The 20,750-nt window shown below is 40.4% G+C and overlaps 1 protein-coding gene across 1 annotated transcript; it reads left to right on the forward strand.

Annotated features, from left to right (window-relative positions):
- The first annotated feature begins 278 nt into the window (after positions 1–278).
- eif4a3 (eukaryotic translation initiation factor 4A3) lies at positions 279–15,272 on the forward strand. Its single transcript, XM_067431025.1, has 12 exons — positions 279–560; positions 2,880–2,952; positions 3,041–3,107; positions 4,099–4,161; positions 4,607–4,739; positions 5,888–5,968; positions 10,060–10,201; positions 10,372–10,510; positions 11,708–11,823; positions 11,948–12,055; positions 13,968–14,095; positions 15,110–15,272. The coding sequence occupies exons 1-12, from the start codon at positions 407–409 to the stop codon at positions 15,124–15,126; spliced, it is 1,221 nt and encodes a 406-aa protein (XP_067287126.1). The 5' UTR covers positions 279–406; the 3' UTR covers positions 15,127–15,272.
- The last annotated feature ends 5,478 nt before the right edge of the window (positions 15,273–20,750 follow it).

Here is a 20,750-nt window from a genome sequence, read left to right on the forward strand (position 1 = left end):
TGCTGAACACTAGGAAGATTTTTTGAAGAATGTTTGTAAGCAAACAGTTTTGGGGCACCATTGGCTTCTATAGTACGGAGAAAACATTACTTTGGAAGTAAGTGGACATCAGCTTTTTGATCACAAGCATTCTTCAAAATATCTTCCTAGTGTTCGGCACAATAAAGACTTTTATACAGGCTTGGAACAACTTGACGGTGAGTAAATTATGACAGGGTGGACTGTCCCTTTAAGAGATTGTGAACTTAGTGGGCGGGAACAGTCATGGGCACGTCATCACGCGTCTCACGCATTGTGCGTCACAGCTGCGACACACGCGGCTCTTCCGTTCCGTTCGGCTTGTGTACGCGCACAGAAGCGCTTTCATATTTCAACTCGTAGTTTATATTAAAAATCGATCATAATTATGGCCGTCGCCGCAGTTCCCGTGAGGAAGAGGCTCCTGAAGGAGGAAGACATGACGAAGATTGAGTTTGAGACGAGTGAGGAGGTGGACGTGACGCCGACGTTCGACACGATGGGCCTGAGGGAAGATTTACTGCGCGGGATCTACGCGTACGGTAATAACGCGTTATAATGATCGATTACTGCACCGATCAGATTATAGAGCTCGGTGTGAGGTTTATTAGGAGGCGAGAGAAGATCTACGCGAACACTCATTACGTTACAATAACCGGCCCTTTAACGATATAACCGCCACTTTACATTGTTTACCTGAAGAGATTCTGCGCTGGTTAACGTTACTGTGTTCAACTCAACTAGTTCAGTCAGCTGCCATGGTTACACACACACAAACGTGTATATATATATATATATTACACACACGTGTGTGTGTGTGTGTGTGGGGGGGGGGGGGGTTCTGTGTGGGTGTGTGTGTATATGTCTGTGTGTGTGTGTGTGTGTGTCTGTATATGTGAGTCTGTCCGTGTGTGGTGTGTATATTTCTGTGTGTGTGTCTGAATATGTCTGTGTGTGTGTGTGTCTGTATATGTGAGTCTTAACGTGTGTGGTGTGTATATTTGTGTGTGTGTGTGTGGGGGGGGGGTGTCTGTGTGTATATGTCTGTGTGGGTGTCCCTGTATATGTCTGTGTGTGTGTGTCTATATGTGAGTCTGTCCGTGTGTGGTGTGTATATTTCTGTGTGTGTGTATATGTCTGTGTGGGTGTGTGTGTGTCCCTGTATAGGTCTGTGTGTGTGTGTCTATATGTGAGTCTGTCCGTGTGTGGTGTGTATATTTCTGCGTGTGTGTGTATATGTCTGTGTGTGTGTGTATATGTCTGTGTGGGTGTGTGTGTATGTGTCCCTGTATATGTCTGTGTGTGTGTGTGTCTATATGTGAGTCTGTCCGTGTGTGGTGTGTATATTTCTGCGTGTGTGTGTATATGTCTGTGTTGGTGTGTGTGTATGTGTCCCTGTATATGTCTGTGTGTGTGTGTCTATATGTGAGTCTGTCCGTGTGTGGTGTGTATATTTCTGCGTGTGTGTGTATATGTGTGTGTGTCCCTGTATATGTCTGTGTGTGTGTGTCTATATGCGAGTCTGTCCGTGTGTGGTGTGTATATTTCTGTGTGTGTATATGTCTGTGTGGGTGTGTGTGTATGTGTCCCTGTATATGTCTGTGTGTGTGTGTCTATATGCGAGTCTGTCCGTGGGTGGTGTATATTTCTGTGTGTGTGTGTGTATATGTCTGTGTGGGTGTGTGTGTATGTGTCCCTGTATATGTCTGTGTGTGTGTGTCTATATGCGAGTCTGTCCGTGGGTGGTGTATATTTCTGTGTGTGTGTGTGTGTGTATATGTCTGTGTGGGTGTGTGTGTATGTGTCCCTGTATATGTCTGTGTGTGTGTGTCTATATGCGAGTCTGTCCGTGTGTGGTGTGTATATGTCTGTGTGTGTGTATATGTCTGTGTGGGTCTGTGTGTGTGTGTCTATATGTGAGTCTGTCCGTGTGTGTGTGGTGTGTATATTTCTGTGTGTGTGTGTATGTCTGTGTGGGTGTGTCTGTGTGTATATGTCTGTGTGTGTGTGTATATGTGAGTCTGTCCGTGTGTGTGTGTCTGTGTGTATATTTCTGTGTGTTTGTGTATATTTGTCTGTGTGGGGGTGTCTGTGTGTGTGTGTGTCTATATGTGAGTCTGTCCGTGTGTGGTGTGTATATTTCTGTGTATGTGTATATGTCTGTGTGTGTGTGTATATGTGTGTCTATGTCTGTGTGTGTGTGCGTATATGTGTGTGTGTGTTTATGTTTGTGTGTGTGTGTGTGTGTATATGCCTGTGTGTATGTATGTATGTCTGTGTGTGTGTGTGTGTGTGTGTGTGTGTTTATGTTTGTGTGTGTGTCTGTAAATATGTGTGTGTGTCAGAATAAAGTTCTAGAGCTTTATTATGGGATGGTTATCACTAGAGCTGTGTCTTCTCTTGGTCTTGTGCACTTCTATAACGTTTTCAAGTATAATAGTGTAAGTATTGTGTTCACTGAAAATACCACAAAGAAAAAGTGCACTTTAAATACTCGGATGACGCACTAAATTAAGGGAAAAAAACGAAGTGAGGAATGTTGGGACACTTCATCCACTCGACAGGCGTAGTGGAGGGGGAGGAGCTACAGGACTCCAACGACAAAATAATGTCCATTATAAGAGCAATGGTTTATAATTAAATGTATGCATCATCTGTCAATTTCTTAAACTGAAATAGAAAAGTTGTTTTTAAAATGTTAATTTAAACAATAAATTCAGTGAGAACAATTAGCCATGTATAGTTCATACACTGCACGGTTAAGTGCGTAAGTGTATAGTGTGTCTTTGGGACGCAGCTTTAGTCACTAGCTCATTACTTAGGTAGTGTTAATACGCTAAATGTGTGTGTCCTGTGTTTAGGCTTTGAGAAACCATCAGCCATCCAGCAGCGAGCCATCAAGCAAATCATCAAGGGGAGAGACGTCATCGCTCAGTAAGTCCCGCTGGGCTCGTGCTGCAGTGTGTGTGTGTGTGTGTGTGTGTGTGTGTGCGCACTCTAACACTAAACCTCTGTTCTCCAGGTCTCAGTCTGGAACCGGTAAGACGGCCACGTTCTGTATCTCCGTGCTGCAGTGTCTGGATATCCAGGTGTGTGTGGCGCTTTAGTTCCTACACATATCGTCTGTGTTTTATACTAGAGATGCACCGATTGCAATTAATCTCGGCTGGAGTGTGTCCTGCCGACAACGGTGGTCTTTCAAAGAGCTTTAATTATAATAACAGCATATACAAAACACATCTACTATTCTTAAATGCTAAAAAAATAAACAGTATTAAAGGGATAGTTCAGCCAGAAATGAGCCTGATGTTGATCTGCTGACCATCATAGGTGTGTGTGTTTCTTCAGGAGAACACAAATGAAGATTTTTAACTCAGCCGTTGCTCGTATAATGCGTGTCAATGGGGTGTATTTCTATAAGAGTAAAACACACACACACACACACACAAATCCATATTAAACCCTGAGGCTCGTGGAGACACACTGATGTCTTAAGACACGAAGCGATCACTTTCTGCCAGAAACTCAACAGTATTTGTGTTATTTTACCTCATATCAGACGAATCTCATCTAGTGTTCCCAGCGCCATTACTTCAAATGGGTTTAGATGATGACATATGGAAATTACAGCTCAGCCTCACAAAAAATAAATACATTCTTTCTGGAAATATAATCGTATTTTATATACATAGATGCCTCATTAGTCCCTGCGTGGATCAGTTGAGTGAGGCAACTATGTAAATGTATCACGCTAGCATTTTGACCTCAGTCGCCGGAAGTAATGCCGTTGGGAACACTAGATGAGATTCGTCTGATATGAGGTATAAAATAACACAAATACTGTTGTGTTTCTGGCAGAAAGCGATCGCTTCGTGAATGCTCGTCTCACGGTATAGCCTGTGCCGCTAGCAACAAAAAACGGCTGGGAATTGGTGAGACTGGCCAATTATGTTAAAATAGCTCGATCGGTGCATCTCTATTATATTATTTATTTATATTTAAAGTATATTATATTTTAATTAATGAATTATGATTTTTGCTCTTCATCAAACTGTTTCTTGTCCTCTTTTGTTTTGTTAGGTTCGAGAGACTCAAGCGCTGATTTTGGCTCCGACCAGAGAGTTAGCAGGACAGATCCAGAAGGTAAAGATTTAGAAAACATTAAAGGGTTAGTTCAGCCAAAAATGAAATGTCTGTCATGAACTCCTCTCCCTAATGTTGCTCCACACCCGTAAGACCTCCGCTCATCTTCACACACAGTTTAAGATATATAATGTCTTAAGATATTATATATATGAAATAAAGATTCAAACGGTTATGAATCAGTGAATTGATTCATGATTCGAATCATGAGATTCCCTTTCTGGACATGGACAGTATAGTGTGCATACACTTGCATACGCTCTCGGACTAAATATAAAATATCTTAAACTGTGTGTGAAGATGAACGGAGGTCTTACGGGTGTGGAGCGACATTAGGGAGAGGAGTTAATGACAGACATTTCATTTTTGGCTGAACTAACCCTTTAAAGATTTGGTTTTTTTAGCCTTGAGTCTCTGACATGATGTAATTTCCTGTGTCCTGCAGGTGCTTCTGGCGTTGGGTGACTACATGAACGTTCAGTGCCATTCTTGCATCGGAGGCACAAACGTGGGCGAGGACATCAGGAAACTGGACTACGGTCAGCATGTGGTGGCAGGAACGCCCGGCCGAGTGTTCGGTGAGTTTAGCCTTCATTCCTCACTTATAATGCAGACTGAGCTCATGAAATGGTGGATGTATGATACGGCAACTCGTGTGCCATTTTGGCGTGCTATCAAGACGCATAATCGCTTTTTAGCGTGTTTATCAACGCCGTTTGGCCTCCATTTACTTACATTACCTTGCGATTGCGTGTTAATTTAAAAACGCTTACGTTTTGTGAAATGTGGGGACATTCCATAGGCGTAGTGCTTTTTTTTTACTGTACAAACCGTATTTTCTATCCCCTTACACTGCCCCTAAACCTACCCATCACACACACACACACACACACACACACTGCCCCTAAACCTACCCATCACACACACACACACACACTGCCCCTAAACCTACCCATCACACACACACACACACACACACTGCCCCTAAACCTACCCATCACACACACACACACACTGCCCCTAAACCTACCCATCACACACACACACTGCCCCTAAACCTACCCATCACACACACACACACACTGCCCCTAAACCTACCCATCACACACACACACACACTGCCCCTAAATCTACCCATCTCTCACACACACACACACACTGCCCCTGTGCCTAAATCTACCCATCTCTCACACACACACACACACTGCCCCTGTGCCTAAATCTACCCATCTCTCACACACACACACTGCCCCTAAACCTACCCATCACACACACTGCCCCTAAACCTACCCATCACACACACACACACACACTGCCCCTAAATCTACCCATCTCTCACACACACACACACACTGCCCCTGTGCCTAAATCTACCCATCTCTCACACACACACACTGCCCCTACACCTACAAGAAACATTCTGCATTTTGTACATTTTCAAAAAACATAATTTAGTTTGTTCATAAATCCATTTACATTGTGGAAACACACACAATGGTTTGTTTCGGCATAGACATTCACACGGATAGCTCAAAATGCATATCGATAACATGCCACTTGGCTTTTAGTATGTTTATGCTAAGTCATAGTCATGTTGTATAACACTAGTCAAGAGACAACAGACCAATCTATTATATTCAACTCTCACATAAAATAGATAACACTCAAATAAAAGAAGCTCCTGTTGTGCTGTAATCCTGACGGAAAGTCTCTCTTTCTCTCTCAGACATGATCCGCAGGAGGAGTTTGAGGACTCGTGCCATTAAGATGCTGGTGTTGGATGAAGCGGATGAGATGCTCAATAAAGGTAACGTGTCTCGCAACGCTTCCAAATGCAGGCCTGCAGACTCGGGGTGGGTACCGAATCACATTCTCACTAAATTTCAGCACCTGAGAACACATCTGGTAGTATAGACAAGTGTCTGTGAATATTAAACCACAAAAAGACTATTTATTCAGCGTCCAACTACACGTGATTTATTCGCTTCATTCGCGGCTGTTGTGAAGTGTGACGCGAATGAAGCGAATCAAAATGTTCAAGCGTCCCGCTACAAGCGAATTATTTGCTTCATTCACGTCTGGTGTGAACGCCCCATTACGGGTGTGGAATGACATGAGGGTGAGGAATTAATGACAATTTCATTATCGGGTGAACTAACCCTTTAAATTTAGCCTGACAAGCCAGACCCACATCAAGATGTTTGGTCTGAAAAACTCCCCACTGACGGCTCAATCCGAGGGGCGATAAACGGCTGTCTGTCAAACTCCCTCTGCACGCGATAGGATAGCGCTACAACCAACCAGAGCAACGAAGGTGAAGCAGAGCTGATAGATTAAACATTCGCCGAATCCGTCTGCAAAACTCAGAACACATCTTCCCTTAAGAATGATTTCAGTGCCGTTCTTTTCTCAGAGAAAAGCTTAAAGGGGGGGTGAAACACTCAGATTCAGTCAATCTCATGTCAATCTTCAGTACCTATAGAGTAGTATTGCATCCTTCATATCTCCGAAAAGTCTTTCGTTTTATTATATCTGTAAAAGAAATATGGGCTGTACCGAGTCTTTCCGGAAAAAACCGAGCGGCGGGAGGCGTATCGTGTGGGCGGAGCTAAAGAATGACGAGCGCAAAGCGGTGACGTCCTCAAGCGTGGAGAAGCCCTTGCTATCGATCTCAGCTAATAGATAATGATCCAGAATCTAATTCGGAGGCCGAAATAGAAGCAGCAGCAGCAGGACGTCCGTCTCTGTGGTATGGACTGTATTTAGTGGCCTGTCAACATTTGTGTGTGTTTACTCGCAGTTTATGAGGACATGATTCGGTTTATGGACTATTGTATGCGACTAAACCTTAGCATTAGCAAGCAGAACGGTTTAGCACGTCAGACTAGTGTAACGTTATACAGAGAACAGCAATGGAGTCCGTTAGCGCATTTGACTGACGCAGCGCGCGATCGTGTCGTTTACTGATGTTTACTCACGCGACGATAGCCGACAGCACAGACATCTGAAGCAGTTTTACTCACCGGCTGCTTCCAAAGCAGGACCGAACCTTTATCGCTGGGACCGCTCCGTCAGAAACACACTTCTTGGAGTGTGGAGATCCACTTTGCGATGCGACTGAAGCATTTCTGAGTTCAAATCGGTTCAAATGCAGCGCTGTCTTCCCAGAATGCTGTGCTGAAGCGTTGAAGTCGCTTAGGGTGTACTCACACTAGGCACGGTTGCCATGAACCAGGCCCGAGTACGGTTGTCCCCACTCCCCCGCTGGCCTGCACTCACATAGGGTTTCAGCATTCGTGCCGGAGCACGCTTACCTCATTATGGTGCGACGGTTTCGGGATAAACAGGAAGAGCGGCGCTCTCTGAACACAATGTCAGAGTCGGCCCAAGCCTTCATGGGGCCCTAAGCAGAATTTTATTTGGGGGCCCCTCGGTACCGATTGACTATTGTCAATTCTTGATTATAATCGCACACCCATTATCAATTTTATTAGTTGTAGCTGTGTTGCTTATCATGTCTGTCTGTCATGTTTTTACCCTTATACGGTTTTAAATTGTTGCAAACCCACAAGAGTGCTCAGGTGTTCATTTGCACTTTAATATTCAAAGTCTTACAGTACGGTTTAGACTGGGATATGTACGATTTAAACTTTTTTTTTTTTAAAGAAGTCTCATGCTAAATATGCACACAATTCGTTACCCCAGGACTCTTTGATGAATAGAAAGTTCAAAAGAACAGGATTTATCGAAAATAGAAAGCTTTCAAAGAATCCTAAAAAAGCTGTTTTTACACAACTGTTTTCAACATGATAATAAAAAATAAATGTTTCTTGAGCAGCCAATCATCATGAGAATAATCTGTGAAGGATCATGTGACAGTGAAGACTGGTGTAATAATGCTGAAAATTCAGCTTTGATCACAGGAACACATTACCATTTACTTGATATTTATATCACATACGAATATCATTATATATATATATCAATCATAGAAAACAGCTATTTTAAATTGCAATAATATTTCACAATATAACTGTTTTAACTGTAGTTTTTATCAAATAAATGCAGCCTTTGGTGAGCAGAGACTTCTTTTAAAACAAGAAATGTTGGTGGATTTCTTTCAAACATTATGCAAAGCTTTTATTTTTGTGGAAATTCATGCAGAAAGACATTAGTACTCCTATTTGTTGACAACAGCATATAAATGATTCTCATTACAAATTTGGGAAGGCTTTTTGGGAAGAACGAATTTGCATTCCTAAAAAAAAAAAAAAAGATAATTTTGAGCGACTCGAAGTCAAACAGCACTTGCAGAGAAGCATTTACTGTGAACAGAAACTGGAAGCTATGCTGTACTCCGTCCAGAACATACAGCATGTCAAATAAGATATTTGCACAAAACCAAAGCACATTCTCAAATCCATTCATTCATAAAAAGGTTACCGGTCAACTGACGAGTAGCGCCGTTTCAGCGCCGATTTTTTTTCTCGCACTGTGGACTTTGAACCCTGACGAACAAGCTACGGCAGTCGATGGCACCGCGAGCTCGAACAGCGCTGTCAGAGTCAATCCGTGCATATATTAGAAAAACAGAACATTTTGCAGTTTATTTAGTAATTGTTTTAAGGCCATAAAGGCGATTTCAAACATAAAGGAACATACAGCGGCAGCAGGAAGTCATTTTAAGTGCTCTTGGGGGCCTCCTGGTGGCCAAGGGGGCCCTAAGCAGCCGCTTAGTTCGCTTATGCCTTGGGCCGGCCCTGCACAATGGAATCCATCGCTCTGTTTTCTTTGTGGATCATTTTGTGTCGTTTGGTCCACGGTGGTCCACAGCCCTCTCACAGCCTGTTGTTAAACAGATGTGTCACCTTAGTGGCGCGAAAATGTTCATGTAATCGTGCTGCTCGTATTATGAGGTTTGCAAGGTACCAGCTGAAGTGCAGCAAGGACTTTGCAGCTTTGATTACGGACTCCAGCACGGTTAGCGCTCACACTGCATGTGAACCGCGCCCGAGTCCAACTGATCCGTGCTCTGGCCCACCTCTTCCAAGCGGGCCAGGGCCGGCTAATCGAGCCGCGCCCGGGCACGGTTCAGAGCACTCACACTAGTCAAACGAACCGCGCTTTGGTAGTCAAACGCACTCGGCACGGTTCAAACTGGCTAGTGTGAGTAAACCCTTAGTGTCAAAGTGGAGGAATGAAGTGGAGCGCGGCGCGGACTATAACGACAGAAGTGTTCACGGACGACTGGATCTGCAGCTGAGAGTGTTTATGGGCGTGCATTTCCTCTCTCGCTCTAGTCACGCGCGCGCACCCCACCGGGAGAAGAGCCCGTACGGCCCATACAAGGACCTTCCGCTCTATTAACGTCAAGCCGACCCATACTCGAAAAAAACTCTCCGAAACTTGTGAGAAACCGGAAGGAGTATTTTTGACACAGAAATACTCCATCAAACGTCCAACATTAGTTTCTGAAACTTTGACTATGTTTAGGATGGGAATCCGAGTCTTTAACAGCGTAAAAAGCTCAGTGTGCAGGAAACAGCATTTCACCGCCCCTTTAACTCAAGTCTTCCAGAGTCGCGGTCAAAGCTGATTCGACAGACCGCCGTTCGCCAGCTTCTGTGTTTACTAGAAGCACGCAAACGCAACTCGGCCTGCATCATTATGGCCCCGCCCACCGACTCTACACACGATGTGATTGGCCCGACCAGAGTTTGGTTTTTACAGCTCAGACGTGTATTGAGAGTTGCTAGACGACACTCGCGGCAGATTAGATTTGCTGCCGCTACGGTGCGTCTAGATTTCTAGACTACTTTAATTTGAGAATTGTTTCCACTGCTCTCTAATGTCAGTCTGTATGAGATCACGCGTGACTCCTGAGTTTTTTCTCCGCAGGTTTTAAGGAACAGATTTACGATGTGTACCGATATCTGCCGCCTGCCACTCAGGTGTGTCTGATCAGCGCCACACTTCCTCACGAGATCCTGGAGATGACCAACAAGTTCATGACCGACCCCATCCGCATCCTGGTCAAACGGTGAGACGCCGAGGACACTCGCAATCAATCTCCTGACCGATCGAAGGCTGTCATTAAAAAAATAAAAAATCTAATTCGGATATCGAGTATCAAGCAATGTTTTCGAATATCTACGACATTAGATGTGATCGGTGTGTGCTCATGTTTGGTGTGTTTCCCTCTGTCTGCAGTGATGAGTTGACCCTGGAGGGCATTAAGCAGTTTTTCGTGGCTGTGGAGCGAGAAGAGTGGAAGTTTGACACACTGTGTGACCTTTACGACACGCTGACCATCACACAGGCCGTCATCTTCTGCAACACCAAACGCAAGGTCAGCTGAACCGCACTTTCTGATATTCTGCTGCTTTATTCCAGCAGAACTCTAGGCATGGTCAGCTAGACATTAGTGGAGTGTTTAGTCGGGTTGGGCACCGAAACCCTATATAACTGGTTTGCACCGGACCGGAACAGAACTGAGATTTCGGTGCCACTTAAATTCAAACATCCAGTCTTCAACATTGAGTTGACTGAGATGTGTGTGTGTGTACTTGTTTATATTACATTGACCAAATGTGCCCACAATGTAATATAAACCTGAGATCAGCAGCCAGCGGTTCCCACAATGTAAATGGATTTATAAACATATTCAATTATTTTTTTGAAAATGTAAAAATGCAGAATGTTTCCTGTGGTGGGTAGGTTTAGGGGCTGTGTGTGTGTGTGTGTGTGTGTGTGTGTGTGTGTGTGAGAGATGGGTAGGTTTAGGGGCTGTGTGTGTGTGATGGATAGGTTTAGGGGCTGTGTGTGTGTGTGTGTGTGTGTGTGATGGGTAGGTTTAGGGGCAGTGTGTGTGTGTGATGGGTAGGTTTAGGGGCAGTGTGTGTGTGTGATGGGTAGGTTTAGGGGCAGTGTGTGTGATGGGTAGGTTTAGGGGCTGTGTGTGTGATGGGTAGGTTTAGGGGCTGTGTGTGTGTGATGGGTAGGTTTAGGGGCTGTGTGTGTGATGGGTAGGTTTAGGGCCTGTGTGTGTGTGATGGGTAGGTTTAGGGCCTGTGTGTGTGTGATGGGTAGGTTTAGGGCCTGTGTGTGTGTGATGGGTAGGTTTAGGGCCTGTGTGTGTGTGATGGGTAGGTTTAGGGCCTGTGTGTGTGTGATGGGTAGGTTTAGGGCCTGTGTGTGTGTGATGGGTAGGTTTAGGGCCTGTGTGTGTGTGATGGGTAGGTTTAGGGCCTGTGTGTGTGTGATGGGTAGGTTTAGGGCCTGTGTGTGTGTGATGGGTAGGTTTAGGGGCTGTGTGTGTGTGATGGGTAGGTTTAGGGGCTGTGTGTGTGTGATGGGTAGGTTTAGGGGCTGTGTGTGTGTGTGTGATGGGTAGGTTTAGGGGCTGTGTGTGTGTGATGGGTAGGTTTAGGAGCAGGGGGTTTTCCAGTTTGTACAGTGTAAAATGCATTATGCCTATGGAAAGTCCCCACAATTCACAAAAACCTAACGTGTGTGTGTGTGTGTAATCTCTGCCGTGTGTTTTCAGGTGGACTGGCTGACGGAGAAGATGCGGGAGGCGAACTTCACCGTGTCGTCGATGCATGGAGACATGCCACAGAAAGAGAGAGAGTCCATTATGAAGGAGTTCAGATCTGGAGCCAGGTACACACACACACACACACACACACACACACACACACACACACATCCGTTGGATGTACGTCACAGTATGGCAGAAAAGCTCTGACGCAGATGAAGTGTTTGAGATTGTGCTTCTTTTGTGCAGTCGAGTGCTGATCTCCACCGACGTTTGGGCCAGAGGTCTGGATGTGCCTCAGGTGTCTCTCATCATTAACTACGACCTTCCTAACAACAGAGAGCTGTACATCCACAGGTACACACACACACACACACACACACACACACACACACACACGTCTCAATCTCACGCTAACGAGTGCTAGAATGAACTCATGGTTTTCATGTGAGGAGAAAAACGGCTCTCACCATTCCGACTGAAGCATTTAGACCAGAGTTACTGTAGCTAACTAAAACTAAAGCATGAATATACGGGTGTAGCGATTCCTTCATGTCACGATTCGATATATATCACGATACAATATTATGATTAATGCCAAGATACGGTAAAAGCAAAAAGAGTAGCATGACGTAAGCATGTTCATGTGCTTCTCCTTCAGACAAGTAAGTCATTTACTTGTACGGGTAAAAAATTTGCTCTTTTTCTGGAAAAAAGTTAGGTGTGTGTGTTGTAAATATAACTTATTTATATATTTAAATTTGGTATATTTAAATCTGCATATTTGTGATATTTGTACCTTTTATAAAGGGTATTTTCCCCTAATCTTATTAAATACAGGCTATGCTTCAGGTTTCATATTATATTCTTAAATTTGATCTATACATTAAGTTAGAATAAGACACTATAGGGCTGTTACTAATCTAATTCCATAATTTACACAGAAAAATTACAACTGCATTAAATAATTTTGAGATTTGTATTTTTGAATAAACAAAATAAATGTTGAAAAGTATATGAAACTAAACCACCAGTAGGTGGCATCAGGTGAGTCTTAATGAGTGAGTCATTGAGTCGATTCATTCAAACGATTCATTCAAGAATGAGGGAGTCGTTTACCAACAGGTCATTGAATCTTTGATTCAACCAATTCGTTCAAACACTAAATCATTCCGTAACACACACACACACACTGTTGCTGTAAGATGCGTTATGGTTCTGCTGTTTGGGACTATTTTCGCTGCTGAAATAGAACAAAAACAGTCAATATTGCATTTAAAATGTAAATTAAATTAAATGTTAATTAATAGTAAATGGAGCTGTCATATGAAATCAGAGTCATGTTCAGTCGTGATGGTGTTCAGGAAAACACACTTTTTGGTCATGTGATGTTGTTTAACTGGATCATATGTTATAAATATAAAAACTGCACATTTTGCAATGCCGCAAATGTAACCTATATAACGTTAATTACTGCCGTAGTAACGGCTCATTTCAAATGTTTTCGTCTTTTTCTTCTCTTTTGAGCGGTGATGATTATTCTTATAAATACTTTCCAGCATTTCAGTAATAAGTGTAGGCTAGATCTTAAAAATGCATCCAAGCTACAGCGATACGGTGCTCCACATCAAAAAACAAGCAATGGACTGTTTGACACCCGGTGGATGTTTTTGGTACTGCGCCTAAACAAAATCTCACGGGAACTTACATTTTTGTGGTATCAGTTTCAAATTTGGAACACAACTTGGTTAGACAGATGGCTTTGATTTTAAGGGTCATATATTTTTGGGAGTCATTTTATGTTTGGGAGTCATTTTATGTTTGGGAGTCATTTTATGTTTGGGAGTCATTTTATGTTTGGGAGTCATTTTATGTTTGGGAGTCATTTTATGTTTGGGAGTCATTTTATGTTTGGGAGTCATTTTATGTTTGCGAGTCATTTTATGTTTGCGAGTCATTTTATGTTTGCGAGTCATTTTATGTTTGCGAGTCATTTTATGTTTGCGAGTCATTTTATGTTTGCGAGTCATTAATGGTTTGGGAGTCATTAATGGTTTGGGAGTCATTAATGGTTTGGGAGTCATTCATGTTTTGGGAGTCATTCATGTTTTGGGAGTCATTAATGTTTTGACAGTAATTTTAGGAGTCAAATAATTGTGTTTGAAATTAATTGACAATTTAAAAAACTAAAAATGACTAAAACTAGGAAAATATAGAGTGGTTTGATGACATCAGATGCAGGTGTTTGATTTCTGGCGTGTCTCGTCAGGATTGGTCGATCGGGTCGTTATGGCAGGAAGGGCGTGGCCATCAACTTCGTGAAGAACGATGACATCCGTATCCTGCGTGACATTGAGCAATATTACTCCACACAGATCGACGAGATGCCCATGAACGGTGAGTCACCAATGGGGCGCCAGCATCATATTATTTCAATCCTTATTTAATATTCACTTATTTTAATTTACACTCAGATATTATTTCATGCATAAATGCATTTATTAGTGCTGCTTGCGAAGAGATCAAAGCGATATCTTTGGATATTGTCATAGAGGGTGGGGTTGTTTGACTCAGGGTATCAACAGCCAATCAAAAATCACCTTAAACACTTCCGCCATGCCCTAGCAACCCTTATCAAGCACCCTAGCAACCCGAATCCACGGTGGATACATTCATATCTGAATGTCATAGAGCCACGGGGGTTGCTTTATATAATTCATACTGGCAAGCAGCTTTTGGAGTATCATCCCTGGATGCTGCCAATCCCCGCCATAGCAACCAAACAAAGTACCCTAGCAACTGTTTACCAAGACCTATATCTCTGCATCAGAACGTCATAGAGGCATGGGGGTTGGGTCTTTTGACTCATGTTAGCAAACTGGACTTTCAGCATGTTACATATGCTAACAGTGAATAGCTAATTGCGATTAGCATTTAGCATATGGTTAGAGCATGATAAAAACCAAGTCAAAATGAGCTAGCAAAATCCTAATTATGTTAACGTCATGTTAACATTATAAAAATTGTGTTAGCAAACATGTTAATCCTGTTAGCATTGTGCCAGCAAAAATGCTAATTGTGTTAGCGTAATGTCAACAACAGCTAATCGTGTTAACAATATGTTAGTTGTTTTAGTATTATGCTAGGATTATGTTAATGCTAATCTTGTGAGCATCATGTTAGCTACATGTGTTAGCATTGTTAACAACATGATAATCATGTTGGCGTTTTGTTAAAAACATGCTTATCGTGTTAGCAAACATGCTAATTGTGTTGCCACTGCAAGCACCACTCATTTTCTTCAGGAAATGTACGTTCTAGTTTTGATCTATGTTTGTCTTCTAGTTTTATGTTAGTTTGTGACGTGAATAAAGGCGTTCATTCATTGATTGTTTGACTCTTGTGTTTCAGTGGCTGATCTGATCTGAGGGTGGACGTATTCCAGGACAGTTTTGCTTTCATTTGGATCTTTTATTTTCCACCTCCTGTATTTCTCTTTTATTTGCTGTTTTTATGTAGTTTGGGCGCGTCCGGCGCTTCATTGGGTTTTGTAAATAAAGAATCTCTGTCTCCATCTTTGATCTGATGTGTTTTTTCTGACCGTGTTCTTGTGTAAACCGTATTAATCAAAGGTTCTGACTGATTTATTCTGGATTTATATAATGTCATCAGCAAACACTTCAGAAGTTGTTCAACAGTCAGCTCTGGATTGTAGTTGCTCTAAAGGTGCGGTATGAACTAAATGAGTAAAGTTTGATGATGATGGCTTGAGCCCTGTCTGAAATCAGTCAGTAAAATGCTCATGTTTTAGCACTAATACATTTACATGCAATCATTTAGCACTTTTATCCAAAGTGGGTACAGAGCAACAGTAGGGAAGTGCTGTGATCAGTCCCAGTTAGCACAGGACCCTTAGCAAAGGCTTTTTTGATCAAAATAAATGTATATATAGGATAGAAAGTGTCCGTATTAATGGGGTAAGGGCTGATGAAAAAGATGCATCTTTAGCTGTTTCTTGAAAATGTCTAAAGACTCAGGTTGAGTTAACAAACTTTAACACATTGCTAACGTTTTAGCATGATTTAACACATTACTTGCATGTTTCTAGCATGAATTAGAACATTGGTAGCACAATTGAACCTGTTGCTAACATGATTTGGCTCATTGTTAGCATTTTTCTAGTATTTTGCACATTGCTAGCATCACTTGGCATTGTCATGATTTAATGTGTTTTTAACTATCACGTTTTAACATTGTTGCCATGATTTAACATGTTTTATCATTATTTAGCACATTGTAAGCATTTTTTAATTGTATTAGCACTTAGTTAGCATGATTTAACATGTTTGCTATCATGAATTAGTTCATTAGAATGTTAGCATGTAGCTAGCAGTATTTAACATGTTTCTAATACGATTTAGTACATTGTTAGCACGTTTTAACATTATTAACATGCTACTAGGATGATTCAACATGTTTCTAGCACTATTAAATATATTGTTAGCACATTTTAACATTACTAGCATGTAGCTAGTGTGATAACATGTTTCTAGCACTATTAAATACATTAGCACATTTTAACATTACTAGCATGTAGCTAGCGTGATATAACATGTTTCTAGCACTATTAAATACATTAGCACATTTTAACATTACTAGCATGTAGCTAGCTCGATATAACATGTTTCTAGCACTATTAAATACATTAGCACATTTGAACATTACTAGCATGTAGCTAGCGTGATATAACATGTTTCTAGCACTATTAAATACATTAGCACATTTTAACATTACTAGCATGTAGCTAGCTCGATATAACATGTTTCTTGCACTATTAAATACATTGTTAGCACATTTTAACATTACTAGCATGTAGCTAGCGTGATATAACATGTTTCTTGCACTATTAAATACATTGTTAGCACATTTTAACATTACTAGCATGTAGCTAGCGTGATATAACATGTTTCTAGCACTATTAAATACATTAGCACATTTGAACATTACTAGCATGTAGCTAGCAGTATTTAACATGTTTCTAGCACTATTAAATACATTAGCACATTTTAACATTACTAGCATGTAGCTAGCTTGATATAACATGTTTCTAGCACTATTAAATACATTAGCACATTTTAACATTACTAGCATGTAGCTAGCAGTATTTAACATGTTTCTAGCACTATTAAATACATTAGCACATTTTAACATTACTAGCATGTAGCTAGCAGTATTTAACATGTTTCTAGCACTATTAAATACATTAGCACATTTTAACATAGCTAGCGTGATATAACATGTTTCTAGCACTATTAAATACATTGTTAGCACATTTTAACATTAATAGCATGTAGCTAGCTTGATATAACATGTTTCTTGCACTATTAAATACATTGTTAGCACATTTTAACATTACTAGCATGTAGCTAGCGTGATATAACATGTTTCTAACACGATTTAGTACATTAGAACGTTTTAATGTTATTTGTATGTTGTTTGCTTGATTTAAAATGTTTCTAGCACGGTTCGGTTCATTAGCACATTTTAACATTATTAGCATGTTGCTATGAATGTTTTAAAAGAATGTTTTAATGATATTAGCATTTAGCTAGCAGGATTTAACAAGTTTCTAGTAAAATTGAATACATTGATAGCACGGTTTCACGTTTTTAGCATGATTTAACATGTTTCTAGCACAATTTAGTATATCGTTTGCATTATTTAACATGTGTCTAGTACGATTTAATATAGTGTTAGCATGGTTTAACGTTGTTTACATGATTTAACATGTTTCTAGCACAATTTAGTACATCTGTAGCATGATTTAACATGTTTCTAGTACAATTTAGTACATTGTTAGCACGGTTTCACGTTGTTAGCATGATTTAACATGTTTCTAGCACAATTTAGTACATCTGTAGCATGATTTAACATGTTTCTAGTACGATTTAGTACATTGTTAGCATAATTTAACGTGTTGCCAGCTAAATTTAATACATTGTTAAGATGTTTTTACGTTATTAGCACGTTGTTAGCAGGATTTAACTATTTTTTAGCACGAATTAGTACTTTTATAGCACGCTTTAACGTTTAGCATTTTGCTAGCATGATTTAACTTGTTTTAGCACAATTTAGTACATTGTTAGCATGGTTTAACGTGGTTAGCATGATTTAACACGTTTCTAGTACAATTTAGTACATTGTTAGCATTTTTTTATTTTTTTTGCATTATTTAACGCGTTTCTAGTACGATTTAGTACATTGTTAGCATTGTTTAAAGTTTTTTGCATGATTTAACGCGTTTCCAGTATGATTTAGTACATTGTTAGCATGATTTAACGTTGTTAGCATTATTTAACGCGTTTCTAGTACGATTTAGTACATTGTTAGCATGGTTTAACATGTTTCTAGCACAATGTAATACATGTTTTTACGTTATTAGCATGTAGCTAGCGGGATTTAACAATTTTAGCACGAGTTAGTACTTTTATAGCACGTTTTAACGTTTAGCATTTTGCTAGCATGATTTAACCTGTTTTAGCACGATTTAGTACATTGTTGACATTGCTAGCTTTAATTAGCATGATTTTACATGTTGGCATAGATAGATAAATGGGCGGATGCTAAGCAGAGCCAAACTTATGAAACTGCTCTAGTTTGAGACCCTTTAGAGTCCTGATCTGATACTCATCCACACATCTGTTAGTCACTGTCTCTGCTTTATTCATTCTCTTCATTGTGATTCCACGAGTCTCGGCTCTGATTCTGAGAACCGTCTCAAGGTGAGCGTTATAAACTCTCCATTCACGCGAACGGAAGGTTTTCTGCTTTTGTGTGGTAGTTGTGAATGTCCGACATGGTCAATCCTCTTAGAGGTTATTTAGAGCTGATGGCGATTAGACGCAAATCTGGCCTGACGTCTCAAACCTCCTGAGAAGAGAACTCTAGCTGACCTCGCTAAAGACTGTTTTTATTCACTTATATGAATGTATAGCTGTGTAGCGTTTCCATATGAGAATTATGACAGACGAAACTGTCTTTCAATCATAATTTCAATTCACAGTTTCGACTTGGTATCTGTCTTATCCTCTTGGGACCCGGAAAAAATTGTTTTTTTAATGTTCTATTTTTCCATGTCATTACTTTTTGTTTAGAACATAAGAAACATTTTTGTTTGTGTGTGTGTGTGTGTGTGTGTGTGTGTGTGTGTGTGTGTGTGTGTGTGTGTGTGTGTGTGTGTGTGTGTGTGTGAAAAAGTATATTTTATTCGTATGTTATGATGTGTCCTCTGTAGTTGACGCGAGGACTCAATTAAATTATATGAAATTGCGTGTATAGGCAAAAACAATGGGATTTATTTTTAATTTACCAATCATTTTTTAAGTTTCAGGATTTTTTTTAAAAAAACGAACTTTGTTTAAATATGAGCTATGTTATAAACGATATAACTGAATGCTTTGATATGCCATTTTACTTTATGCAATATGTGAGTAAAATGGCCGTTTTTGGATTTTCCCATTCAATACAATGCATCTATACACTGCATCTAATTTGCATATTATTGTGTTCTTGGTGCAACACGTAATGAAAAAAAAAGAAGTGTAGTAATGGGAGCAATAGTTGTCAACCTTTTTATAATATATGCAATATTTCATAGCAATTTTGATATGTAATTTATTTCCCTATTCACTGTCTCCAGAATGCCTGATGAACATGATTTAAGTCCTGGCGTCTCTACAGTGGACATTTATCAAATCAATGCCCTGTTTTGAAACAAAGTCATATGTTGATTAGAAATCCCTGGAACATTTTCCTGAGATGTTGATTTATAACAAATAAAGAAAATTAATCAGAGTTAAATAATAATTACAAAATATTATCAAATTTTCATAAAAGTGCTAAACATAAATGTCAGACCAAGATGCTGATGATGTCCTGATGAAACCGCCACACATTCGGTATCCGTGTAAAGCCCTGAATGTGCTCTTTAACGGACATCCTCACTCAAAACGGTGACGTGTGAGATGGCAGAGAAACTCACTAAAATATAAAGTTTACACTCTAAAAAACTCAACCCAATGTTGGGTCAAATATGGACTAACCCAGCGCTTGGGTTGTCTTAAGCAAATATTTAACCCAACACAGGGTTAAAACAACCCAGTTGCTGGGTTAGTCCATATTTGACCCAATATTGGGATAAAACAACCCAACATTTTTTTTTTTTAGTTTACTACAGTGGACAAAAGTCTATTACTGGGTCCCAGGAGGATATAAGATTTATTGTCATGTTGTTTTTTTATGGCATAATCATGAGCTGGTAGTTTTTGTGTCATAATTCAGATTTATGCCGCCGCTTTCAGAGTGAATTTACATTTCATTAATTTAATGCGATCTTTTATTACGCTGAAATGTGAGGTTTATCATTTTATTAAACTTTTTTTTGTCAAAGCTTGTTTTTTTGCTGTTATGACTATTGCCATTTATTGTTTTTCATGTTGTAATGAAATACCAAAATCTTTTTTTTTATTGAAACACTAAATATATTTAAAATAAACAACAATCTAATCATATTTGATGCACTGAATGGCTCATATATTCTGATATTGTGAAAATATGGTGTCAGTTTTATTCAGAGACTCAAACTGCTGCAGATGCTGATATTTATATGGACAAATAGAGGAGATTCTGATAAAATGATATTTAAACGCTTTCATGATCTGTATTTTTAAAACATACACAGATCAGGCATAACATTATGACCTAATATTGTGTTGGTCCCCCTGACCCGTCTCTGATGGACTCCTCTAGACCCCTGAAGGTGTGCTGTGGTATCTGGCACCAAGATGTTAGCAGCAGATCCTTTAAGTCCTGTAAGTTGCGAGGTGGATCGGTCTTGTTTGTTCAGCTCATCCCACAGATGCTGGATTGGATTGAGATCTGGGGAATCTGGAGGCCGAGTCGGCGCCTCAAACTGGTTGTTGTGCTCCTCAAACCATTCCTGAAGCATTTGTGCTTTGTGTCAGGAGCATTATCCTGCTGGAAGAGCCACAGC

Source organism: Pseudorasbora parva, chromosome 22 (assembly GCF_024679245.1).
Source record: "Pseudorasbora parva isolate DD20220531a chromosome 22, ASM2467924v1, whole genome shotgun sequence".
Classification (NCBI taxonomy): domain Eukaryota; kingdom Metazoa; phylum Chordata; class Actinopteri; order Cypriniformes; family Gobionidae; genus Pseudorasbora; species Pseudorasbora parva.